General features: G+C 42.4%; 1 protein-coding gene across 1 annotated transcript; it reads left to right on the top strand.

Moving 5' to 3' along the window:
* The first annotated feature begins 857 nt into the window (after positions 1-857).
* gal3st2 (galactose-3-O-sulfotransferase 2) lies at positions 858-12,520 on the top strand. Its single transcript, XM_030130381.1, has 4 exons — positions 858-979; positions 9,784-9,888; positions 10,273-11,080; positions 11,548-12,520. Exons 1-4 carry the CDS (start codon positions 921-923, stop codon positions 12,511-12,513), a joined length of 1,938 nt encoding a protein of 645 aa, XP_029986241.1. The 5' UTR covers positions 858-920; the 3' UTR covers positions 12,514-12,520.
* The last annotated feature ends 380 nt before the right edge of the window (positions 12,521-12,900 follow it).

Genomic DNA, 12,900 nt, shown 5'->3' with positions numbered 1-12,900 from the left:
ACTGAGACACCTGAACGCACCACCGTCCCACTGAAACACCTGAACGCACCACCGTCCCACTGAAACACCTGAACGCACCACCGTCCCACTGAAACACCTGAACGCACCACTGTCCCACTGAGACACCTGAACGCACCACCGTCCCACTGAAACCTGAACCACCGTCCACTGAACGCACCACCGTCCCACTGAAACACCTGAACGCACCACCGTCTGTCCACTCATCTCCTGTTCTTTTCTTTCTTAGTGGATCATTTTTTAGCCTGTTGTCTTTTTTATTTTTTTTATAGTGGATAATTTTTTTGAGCTGTTCTCGCTTTTTTTTTTTTTTTTCTTATAGTGCATAATTTTTTGGCCTGTTTTCTTTTTCTTTTTTTTTCTTATAGTGGATCATTTTCTGGCCTGTTCTTTTTTTCTCCACTTATTTATTTATTTATTTTCCCACATATTTCTTTCTAGAAGAACATGTGTATTTGTCAGTATTTGTGGTTCTTCTGGTCTTATTTGACTGGATCCTTTTGGTCTGTTTGTGGAACCTGGACTAACAGGACCTGGACCACCTGGACTAACAGGACCTGGACCACCCGGACTAACAGGACCTGGACCACCTGGACTAACAGGACCTGGACCACCTGGACTGAGAAGGTCTGCACCGTCATCTCTGCATTTGGACCGGACCGGACCCTTTGGGGGCCGGTTTTGGACCGCGGGCCTTATGTTTGACACCAGCTGGTCCCGAAGTAAAAGTGGAACTCCGCCTCTGAGAGAGAGAGAGAGAGAGAGAGAGAGAGAGAGAGACACACACACACACACACACACACACACACACACAGATCGGTGTCAGTCGGTGGTTGGACTCAGACCGGATCGCGTCGACTGTCGGACCGGAGCCGGACCGGACTGTCCTGGGTTCGGTGGAGATGCTGTGGTCGTCCTCGCGCAGATGGGTTCGGGAGCAGCCCGTCAGCTCCGGGACCGGGTGAGTTCGGATGGTGCGGGTTCGGATCCCAGCCTGTGTTCAGTGACAGCTGCTTGTGTGTCCAGTGTTCCTCAGCTGTAGAAAACAGAGTTTGTAAATGTCACCTGTCTGATCTGTGCTATCTGCAGTTCTCACTCCTCTTCTGTGTGGAACAGTGTTGACTGTGGAAGGAACCCTAAACAGATGGTTCTCATGTTCTAAACCTCCACAGGCTTACAGATAGAAGAAGTTCCAAACGGACCTAGAACTTTGTGATTCCAAGGTGTGGAAGTGTTCCCTGGTCCACATGTTCTATGTCCACCAGAGGAGCTGGAGCCTTTACAGGTGTCACTGATGATCCACATCAGAAGTTCTAGGTCCACCACAGCTGGACTGAAAAGAGTTCTGAACAAACTAAGAACGTTCTAGTCACTGATTACATGGATTTTAGACTGAGGTCACAAATGACACAGTCAAAACCATCCTCTGCTAGTGTTTTCAATCCACATGGATTTAAGGTGGACAGCTCAAATGAGCACATCTGTCCTTTTTCATTAAAGGTGGAATGGTGAATAAAGGTGTTGGGACACCTGGAGGACCTGAGGAAACTGTGTTCACTCAGTTTTCATGGAAAACAACCATTTTCATCCATACTTCAGTCCTCAAAGGAGGAGAATGAGTTGTGGAATGGAGACAAATGATGTGGAACAGCATGAACCACCTTAAAGACTGAGGAGTGATGAGTGAACATTCTGAGTCCACTCAGATGAAAGTCCATGAATGAGACACATTCTCATTTGAACCTGACACCAGACAACACTGACCACTGGACCAGAGTCTAGAACAGAAACAATAAACATGAGAAAAAAGTGGATAACCCTTTCATGCATACTGGTCACTGCAGTGGTCACTCCAGTGGTCACTGCAGTGGTCACTCCAGTGGTCAGTTCTTCTCCAGCTGTTCTCTTGTATATTCATGAGTTTTGCTGTTTTAGTTCCAGATCAGCTGACACAGTGGACGCTCTTGCACCATCCCATCCACTGCAGTTCAGACCAGTACTGGAACTCTTCATAAACCTGATCTGCACTGACGGGTTTGAGTGGAAATCAAATGCTTGTTATTAGACTGTAATTAATGTAATTTTTTTTTTTTTTTTTAACAAAAGTCGTTATTTTATGTTATCTTCATGAAGTGAGTAATGACTAGTATTGGAGTATGATAAAATGTGAGAAAACATCAGATTAGCAGCATTTAAAAAATATATAAATTAATAATAATAATAATAATAATAATAATAATAATGGATTGGAGTTATATAGCGCTTTTCTAGACACCCAAAGTGCTTGCTTTTATTTCATAGGTTTCACACACTATATCAGTAAATATATGTTTCTTTGCTTGAAATATTAAACACATGGTGTCCAGCTGAAACTCCATGAAAAACAAGTTCATACATTTTTTTTCAAACTTTTTTTTTTTTTTAAATACCTGAAGAAAAATAAAAACTCAGGAAAAATTCTCATAATTCATACATGAAAGGGTTAAAATGCAAAAATTACATCCAAATTAAGTCTCCATTCACAGATAAAAGGATTCTATCAAATCAGTGACGAGTCTGTAAATGAGCCACGTTCTCATTTGAACCTGAGGAGGACAATATTGGACACTTGAGCAGAATCTACACTCAAAAAAATGATTCTTGGCTCTAATAAACATGAAGTAATATTTTAAAGTACAATGTAACTGAAATATATGAAATTTAAAGTTTATTTATCCGAAAAAGTCAAACATAATGTGAATATGCTTAGTATAAAGTGAATCTAAACAAGTAAAGTAAACTTTATTTACTAGATCACATAAAAAGGCTGAGTGTCACAGTCAAACACAGTTTATGTAAAAGTTTGCATTAACTAAAGCAAATCTGACTGAAGGCATTTAATTTATTCATATTGACTCAATATGATAGAAAAAACATTGTATTAAATTTAACTCTTTACATTAACCTTATGTAATAAAATTACATGGAAAATTTACATGTAATTAAAATACATAAAGTCAACATTTTTGGCTTAATTATTTTTTTGAGTGTAGTCTGAAAGAATGAAAGGACGAAAAAGAAAACTGATCCACAAATGACACATTTTGGGTCCAAACGCCTCATCCAGTCCAATCTGAACTGACTCAAATCCACTGGTTTATCTGTGAACCTCCTCAGACCTGACTGGACAGCCTCGGCCGTCTGAGAAGGACACATGTGAACACTGAACTACTGTGAACAAACTTAAACTCAACTATTTCCATGACAGCCCTGCTCAGAAGAACCACTTCAGACTCTGACCAGGATCCAAATGCCGTACTGAGGCATCAACGGCACAAAGGAAACATGTCTGAGTCCACTTCAAACCCCTCCATGGATTTTCTGAGCATACATCTGTTTTTAGTGAATGTCACATGATCCAGGCCCGGCCCCTGATTGGCTCCTGTTGGACGTAGAAGTACCTGATGTGAAAGCAGCTCCACTCAGGACCTAGAACTACAGGTTTCCAGGTGTGAGCGTGTGCAGATGTTTAGTTTGGAGCTCAGAACTGGGGGACACAAACTGAAGTGGTTTTAGAATGTCCTGGTTCACTTTAGTCCATTTCTGCACAACGTGGACACAGGACCAGCTGATTCTGAAGGGACGAGATGTTTGGACCGGGAAGTAGAACCGGACTCAGAACCGAGAGGTGGACTCAGTACTCAGAACACACACCAGGGTCAGGACCAGGGTCAGGATCTGGACCAGGGTCAGGACCAGGGTCAGGATCAGGACCAGGGTCAGAACCCACTGAAGTGTCTGATGACCCAGGTGAGTCCAGGTCAGTTCGGTTCAGGTTCCACATTTAGACCAGTAGGATCTAAAGTGGATCAGAACCAGAAAAAAGCATAAAGAACCACAAACACACAGGTTTACCTTTGGTTTAGTGTTAAAAAAAAACAACAACCTCAAATAACATGAAATATTGACATTTCCTAACTATCCTTTAACAATAACATCTGACTAATGTGACCAAATATGATCACTCTGAAACGTCTTCATTTAAATCAGTCTAATTTGATCAGTGTTTGGTTGTTTCTCATTTGGTTCATTTTTGAGCAGGTTTTGTGTAATTATTCTTTCATTTGTTCATATTTGTGGATGTTTTGGGTTTTTTTCTGTTCTTTCCGTTCACATATATCAGATTTGTGTCCGTTTTTGACATTATTTATACATTATTCTGTTATTATTTTACATCATTTAAATGAAAAATGTGAATAATCTGAACAAATATGAGTCGTTTTAAACATCTTCATATAAACCAGTGGAACAGTTCCAATATTATTATTAAAATTATTGTATGCTGTTCATACTAGAGGGCTTTTGTTTTATTGTATTACTTTACTACGGTGGCCCAGAAAATTATCCACTGTAAGAAATAAAAGACAGCAGCCCAGAAAATTATCCACTATAAGAAATAAAAGAAAGCAGCCCAGAAAATTATCCACTGTAAGAAATAAAAGACAGCAGCCCAGAAAAATTATCCACTGTACGAAATAAAAGACAACAGCCCAGAAAATTATCCACTGTAAGAAATAAAAGACAGCAGCCCAGAAAATTATCCACTATAAGAAATAAAAGAAAGCAGCCCAGAAAATTATCCACTGTAAGAAATAAAAGACAGCAGCCCAGAAAAATTATCCACTGTACGAAATAAAAGACAACAGCCCAGAAAATTATCCACTATAAGAAATAAAAGAAAGCAGCCCAGAAAATTATCCACTGTAAGAAATAAAAGAAAGCAGCCCAGAAAATTATCCACTATAAGAAATAAAAGAAAGCAGCCCAGAAAATTATCCACTGTAAGAAATAAAAGACAACAGCCCAGAAAATTATCCACTATAAGAAATAAAAGACAACAGCCCAGAAAATTATCCACTGTAAGAAATAAAAGACAACAGCCCAGAAAATTATCCACTGTAAGAAATAAAAGAAAGCAGCCCAGAAAATTATCCACTATAAGAAATAAAAGAAAGCAGCCCAGAAAATTATCCACTGTAAGAAATAAAAGACAACAGCCCAGAAAATTATCCACTATAAGAAATAAAAGACAACAGCCCAGAAAATTATCCACTGTAAGAAATAAAAGACAACAGCCCAGAAAATTACCCACTATAAGAAATAAAAGACAGCAGCCCAGAAAATTACCCACTATAAGAAATAAAACACAGCAGCGGTGGCCTTAATTTTAAAGCAAGAGACCTTTTGGGTAAACAGCGCCCCCTTAATGAAAAGGTGGATGATGTTTTTGTTTTGTTTTTTCTTATAGTGGATAATTTTTTGGGCTGTTCTCTTTTTTTTTTTTCTTATAGTGGAACATTTTTTGGCCCTTTCTTTTTTTTTTCTTCACATAATTGAACATTTTTTGGGCTGTTCTATTTTTCTTTTTTTTTTTTTTTTTTTCATACTGGGTCATTTTTTTTGGCCTGTTCTCTTTTTTTTCTTATAGTGGAACATTTTTTGGCCTGTTCTCTCTGTCTTTTTTTTTCTTCTTATAGTGGATAATTTTTGGGGCTGTTCTCTTTTTTTTCTTATAGTGGATAATTTTTTGGGCTGTTCTCTTTTTTTCTTATAGTGGATAATTTTTTGGTCTTTTCTCTTTTTTTCTTGTAGTGGATAATTTTTCTTTTTTTTTATAGTGGATTATTTTTTGGGCTGTTCTCTTTTTCTTATCGTGGATAATTTTTTGGCCTGTTTTCTTTTTCTTTTTTTTTTATAGTGGATCGATTTTTTGTGCTTTTCTCTTTTTTTTCTTTTAGTGGAACATTTTTTGGGCTGTTGTCTTTTTCTTCTTATAGTGGATAATTTTTTGGCCTGTTCTCTTTTTTTTCTTATAGTGGACAATTTTTTGGTCTATCTATCTATCTATCTATCTATCTATCTATCTATCTATCTATCTATCTATCTATCTATCTATCTATCTATCTATCTATCTATCTATCTATCTATCTATCTATCTATCTAATGTAGAAATCCTAAACTGCGGCTGAATATATGTACAAATACACTGGTTTTACTGACTAAAGTTCAGGTTGTTCAGGTTAGTCATATTTTTTCACAGGATAAATTTTTAACATTAAACATTTTCATATGTAATTTTACTTTTTTCACTGTAAAACTAGTTAAAAGTTTGTATTTGTCAATGATTTATAGGTCATTATATTATTATTTTACTAGATTTAGAGTAAAATTACATATGAAAATGTTTAATGTTACAAATTTATCCTGTGAAAAAATATGAATAACATGAATAACCTGAACTTTATTCCGTAAAACCAGTGTATTTGTACATATATTCAGCCTCAGTTTATCATTTCTACATGTTCATTCTAACGTTCAGATACATTTAATAACAGACTGAATATTGGAACTATTCCACTGGTTTATATGACAACGTTTAAAATGACTCATATTTGTTCAGATTATTCACATTTTTCATTTAATTGATGTAAAATAATAACAGAATAACGTATAAATAACGTCAAAAATGGACACAAATCTGATACATGTGAATGGAAAGAACAGAAAAAAAACCCAAAACATCAACAAATATGAACAAATGAAAGAATAATTACAACAAAACCTGCTCAAAAATGAACTAAATGAGAGAAACAACCAAACACTGATCAAATTAGACTGATTCCTACACTGTAACAAAAAAAAAAAAAAAAAAAAAAAATCTGTAATTTAACAGACTTTTCTGTTTATTTTACAGATTTTTCCTGTATTTTTAAGATACAGGAAAATATCAGTGAAATGACCAAAACAGACTGTATTTTAACTATGGAAAATTACTGTATTTTTATGAGATGGTCATTTTCCATCATTTAACAGTATTTTTCTATGAAAAAAGAAAAAAATTCTTTTAAAAAATGAAAATTTTCTGGTTATTCACAGTTACAGTTTTTTGTGTTGTTTTCCATGTAACATGTAAAATCAGTCTGTTTTTGTCATTTCATCGATATTTTCCTGTATCTGAAAAATGCAGGAAAAATCTGTAAAATAAACAGTGAAAATTCTGTTAAATTACAGATTTTTTTTTTACAGTGTGGAAATGTTTTGTCCTGCATATACCGTTCCATTCCATTCCAGTCTAATTATTGGACTGAAGGCTGTTTCCTGTGAAACCTGAACCCTGTGCAGACGTGTCAGGCTGAGGTGTCGGGTTACGTCCGTCCGTCACATGACTGTTGACCCAGCGGTGGGCGGTCTGTGTTTAGACTCAGTGAAGGTGGAAGACGTCCAAACAAAGACGGCGTCCTTCAAACCTCCACAGGCTCAGGGTCAGATCTGTGTGGGCCGCCCGGCGTCCGTCACATCAGCGCTGATATTCTATCGCAGGTCCAGACCGCTGAAACCCCGCCCACCGCACTCAGGTTACAGTCAGCTGATTGGACCAGATAAGGGAAACGCTGAGCCGGGCGCCGTGGGCGGGGCCTGGTGGCGTTATCTATGGACCCCTGAAAAGTCACACGGGCCCGCAGGCTCCACCCCCAAACACTGTCTGCAACATGGAGGATAAAAGCCAATCTGGCAAGTGTCCGTTTTTAGTCTGTATGTACCAGTGGGGGTCCAGTCTAATACCTGGAAAGGACAATGGACCAGCGGGGGAGCCTAACCCCAACCCCAAGGCAGAGCAGTACCCCCCCCCCAGACCAGGGTGTGTCTGACCTGGTCCAGCTGGGCCTGGCCTCAGGGTGACCCCGCTGGGACCAGGACAGACCAGGGTGTGTTTGACCTGGTCCAGCTGGGCCTGGCCTCAGGGTGACCCCGCTGGGACCAGGACAGACCAGGGTGTGTTTGACCTGGTCCAGCTGGGCCTGGCCTCAGGGTGACCCCGCTGGGACCAGGACAGACCAGGGTGTGTTTGACCTGGTCCAGCTGGGCCTGGCCTCAGGGTGACCCCGCTGGGACCAGGACAGACCAGGGTGTGTTTGACCTGGTCCAGCTGGGCCTGGCCTCAGGGTGACCCCGCTGGGACCAGGACAGACCAGGGTGTGTTTGACCTGGTCCAGCTGGGCCTGGCCTCAGGGTGACCCCGCTGGGACCAGGACAGACCAGGGTGTGTTTGACCTGGTCCAGCTGGGCCTGGCCTCAGGGTGACCCCACTGGGACCAGGACAGACCAGGGTGTGTTTGACCTGGTCCAGCTGGGCCTGGCCTCAGGGTGACCCCGCTGGGACCAGGACAGACCAGGGTGTGTTTGACCTGGTCCAGCTGGGCCTGGCCTCAGGGTGACCCCACTGGGACCAGGACAGACCAGGGTGTGTTTGACCTGGTCCAGCTGGGCCTGGCCTCAGGGTGACCCCACTGGGACCAGGACAGACCAGGGTGTGTTTGATCCGGCTCCACTCAGACACACATGCCTGGAATTCTTGGACAAAGACAGGAAGGCACCTGAAGCCCCCCCCCCCCCCGCATGCTGACTTCAGGAATCTCCACCAGAGCTTTTGCCTGTGAACTGAATGTTCACCCCCCCCCCCCCCCCAAAGGCTCAGGGTTTATGTGTGTTTGTGAATTCTGCAGAGGAGACCCAGACCCAGCTCTGCATGTGGACCCCCCCCCCCCAGGGTTAACCCTTTACATTCCACTCGTACACATACTCTGAAGGTCGTGCTTTCAGCCTCAGTGTGTTATTCCTGGAGGACAGAACAGACGTCGGCCTGTGGGGAACGTTGGACACACTTTTACTGTCATGTAGAAAATGAAGGGTTTTGGTTCCTGGGCCCATAAGTGGCAAAAAAAAACAACCATAAACAAAACGTAAATATGAAACTCCAATAAAAACAGGTGTAAAGTAGGGCTGTGTATCAGCAAGAACCTGGAGATACGATACGAATCACAATACGATATATCATGTGTCATGATACTGTTAAAAAGGACATTCTATTGTTTGTTTCTTTTTTAAAATGATTATTTCCTGGAAGAACTGAATTCCAGCAGAAATCTGCACAAAAACTAAACACATTTGTATTTGATCCCAACAGGATCTAATGTTCTATCAGCAAATGTTCAAACTGTGTTCAAACTGAAATTCTGTTTTCCAGACATTCCAGTTTCAGATCCTGTTCAAATGTTCAGATTCTATTAGTTCACAACTAACATCAGAACAGGATTTGAGTTCAATCCAAACAAAGGAACCAACATTATTGAATAAAAGAGTGTGAAATAATATTAAGATAGAAACAAAAAAGAAAAATGAACCTCCACAATATCTGCATTTGAATAAATACCTAAAAATATTCATACAGTACTTTTTAATATCGATCCAGTATTGTGAAATGAAATATCGCAATATACTGCAGAACCCATATTTGGTTTCACCCCTGGTGTAAAGTGAACAGAACATTACAACATGACGTTTCTAACATTAGACCGACATAAGCTAACGCTAACGGTGTAACGGTTTGGATCAGGACCTTCAATAGGATACGGACGTGAACCCAACGAACACGTGAAGAACATAAACACCAGCCTTTAGTTTCCACCGGAGCCCATGAGCAGGGTGGAACCCATGAGCAGGGTGGGGGTGGAACCCAGGTGCAGTGTGGGGGTGGAACCCATGTAAAAAGTCTATTTCAGGGGTTACTCCACTGTAAAAAGTTAGAGACCCACTGGACTTATCATATCAATACATTTCAATAATTGGTTCTGAAGCTCAGTGTGTGTGTGTGTTTATATGTGTGTGTATATATGTGTATATGTATATGTGTATATATATGTGTGTACATGTGTGTGTCCTCTCCAGGTGTGTCAGGCGTGTGTTGTGTACCAGGCGTCACTCTCTGTGGATCCTCCTCATTCTGCTCCTGGTCTGCATCGCCTTTCAAACCTTTGTCGCCCGCCAGGCCAGGTACAGGTGACCCACCCCCCCCCACTAAAAACTGACCCACACCCCCACCATTAAAACCTAGCTAAAGCACAGCTAAAACTAGCTATATACAGTATATTATATATATATATATATATATATATATATATATATATATATATATATATATATATATACACAAACACACACACACACATATATATATATATATATATATATATATATAAACAATATATTATATATATAGTATATCATATATACTGTATATCATATATACAGTATATTATATAAACAGTATATCATATATACAGTATATTACATAAACAGTATATCATATATACAGTATATTATATAAACAGTATGTTCTATTCCTTCTATTCCATCCTACTTTTTTTCTCGCTGCAGGACTGATAAAGTGCCAGGACTTCCACATCTGGGCTTCACTGTGAACCAGCAGCAGAACCTGTGGGGGGGGTTGGGTGTCCAGAACCTGTGGGGGGGGTTGGGCGTCCAGAACCCCAGGTCACTGCACACAGAGACGGCGTCCCGTGTCCACATCCAGACCGTGGACAACAGACACATGTCCAACGGACACCAAACGGACTACCTAGTCACCGGTTCCTCCCAGGAGACCAGAAGCATTCCAGCCTTTGAGCCCCAACACCAGAACCAGCTGAGCCTGGACTCTACCTTCAGGACAGATCCACCTGCTGAACCTGAACCCCAGCCCCAGCCCCCCCACAGCCCCAGTCCATCCAGGTCCCCCAGAGTCCACCTGGACTCTACCTTCAGGACAGAGCCACCTGCTGAACCTGAACCCCAGCCCCAGCCCCCCCACAGCCCCAGTCCATCCAGGTCCCCCAGCGTCCACCTGGACTCTACCTTCAGGACAGATCCACCTGCTGAACCTGAACCCCAGCCCCCCCACAGCCCCAGTCCATCCAGGTCCCCCAGCGTCCACCAGGGGGACACCTGCCGGCCGCAGTCTCACATCGTCTTCCTGAAGACACACAAAACGGCCAGCAGCACCATCCTCAACATCCTGTACCGCTACGGTGAGAGCCGGAACCGCACCTTCGCCCTCCCCCTGAACAAACACAGTCAGCTGTTCTACCCGTTCTTTTTCACCTCCCACTTCGTGGAGGGCATCAACAGCCGCAGCGTCCAGGAGTTCCACATCATGTGCAACCACATGAGGTTTAGAAAATCTGAGGTGAGCTTCATTAGAACACAAGCACACATTCAGTTCGGGGTCAGAGGTCATACTTTAGTGTCTGGAACTGGTGACCCCACCCCCTGTAGGAGGGGCTAGGGATGGGAATGGAGAACCGGTTCTTTTTGAGAACCGACTCCCAGTAGCTCAGTTCCATGGAATCATTTGCCTGCTTATCGATTCTACTTATCGACTCCGCCTCCGTTGCACATGTGTGATGATGTCACATGTACGCTGTATTGTTTTGGTTTAGAACGTCATAAACATGGTGTCGAAGAACAAACGTTCCACAGTCTGTCTATATGTCAGGTGTACAGATGACACTGGGAACACTGGGAACCCCTGTTAGAACAGAAACACCTGGACTCAGCAGGTCCACAGACTTTAGTCCGTTTGTGTCTGGGTTTGGTCGTTAACTCATATAAGGACAATGACTTGTAACTCCTTGTTGTTGTGTTGTGTTCCAGGTGGAGAAGGTGATGCCTGGGGATTCCTTCTACTTTTCCATCCTGAGGAATCCTGTGGCCATGATGGAGTCCATCTTCATCTACTATAAGAGCATTCCTGCCTTCCAAAAGACCCCCAGCTTGAACGACTTCCTAAACGACTGCTGGACTCACTACAACTCCTCGGTCCCCAACAACCACTACGCTCACAACATCTTGGCTTTTGATTTCGGTTTCAACAACGACGTCACGGCTGACTCCGAAGACCTGGAGGAAAGAGTGAGCAGGGCCATTGGCACCATCGAACGAGACTTCCATCTCATTCTTATTTCAGAATACTTTGACGAGTCTATGATCTTGCTCAGACGCGCCCTCTGCTGGTCTCTGGAAGACATCGTGTCCTTTAAGCTCAACAGTCGCAGTGAGCAAACTCGTCGCCAACTTTCACCAGAAACTGCAGAGATGATCAAGAGGTGGAACGCCTTAGATTGGAGGATATACCTGCACTTTAACTCCACCTTCTGGCACAAAGTTGACACACTGATTGGGCGTGAGCAGATGAAGAAGGATGTGACTGAGTTGAGAGAACTACAGACCAAGCTAGCAAACACCTGCCTCAAAGACGGTGGGGCGGTTGACCCGTCCAAGATAAAGGACACGGGGTTAAAACCTTTCCAGTATGGAGCAGCGATCATTCAGGGCTACAACCTCAACACAGACATAGATGAAGACACCAAGACTCGATGTCAGAGACTGGTAACACCAGAGCTTCAGTACACAGACCGTCTGTACACTCAGCAGTTCCCTGAGCTTTCTGCCAAGCAACGACAAGCAACCAGGATGAACCGGCAGCGCTCAGACCGACCACAGGCCATGAGCCCGGGTTGGCCTCAAAACAGGCGCATCATCAGACGCAAATATATGATCCTCAAGAGCCAGAGTGGCCTTTCAACCCACAACGCACACAATAAAACAAGTATTCCATGAGTGGTAACTGGAACTGTTCTGATCGTAGATATACTTATGTGACGTTTGGAAAGCTCTTGTTCCATCTAATGCTCACTTTCTACCAATCCCAAACAAAGCTGCTAGTGACCCTTTGAGGTTCCAGTGTTTGTAGATTTAATGAAAAAATCTGTAAGGTTTCTTCAAAGTGGCATTTGAGGAAACATGTCCGAAGTAGAAAGGGCTTTATCGTACCGTAAAGACCTCCAAAGGTTTTCAACTAGGGTGACCAGATCCCATGGGCAGGGCTTGACGAGGTGTCCCTTCAAACCAGGGCTGAGCCGTGTGTTTGGGAGTCCTGCCAGGGGCCGGACCAGGTCCTTCAGTCACTGTTACTGTGGCTGCACTGTTGGGAAGGTTACATCTGAA

Source organism: Sphaeramia orbicularis, unplaced genomic scaffold (assembly GCF_902148855.1).
Source record: "Sphaeramia orbicularis unplaced genomic scaffold, fSphaOr1.1, whole genome shotgun sequence".
Taxonomy (NCBI): domain Eukaryota; kingdom Metazoa; phylum Chordata; class Actinopteri; order Kurtiformes; family Apogonidae; genus Sphaeramia; species Sphaeramia orbicularis.
The sequence above is the reverse complement of the archived record's forward strand: the minus strand, read 5'-3'. Positions and strand labels throughout refer to the sequence as shown.

Excerpts from the sequence above, each read along its gene's own strand:
- gal3st2 (XM_030130381.1), top strand. The coding sequence starts at position 921 with ATGCTGTGGTCGTCCTCGCGCAGATGGGTTCGGGAGCAGCCCGTCAGC. Across the intron at positions 9,889-10,272 it reads TTTGTCGCCCGCCAGGCCAG|GACTGATAAAGTGCCAGGAC; the intron begins GTACAGGTGACC and ends TTCTCGCTGCAG. Across the intron at positions 11,081-11,547 it reads TGAGGTTTAGAAAATCTGAG|GTGGAGAAGGTGATGCCTGG; the intron begins GTGAGCTTCATT and ends GTTGTGTTCCAG.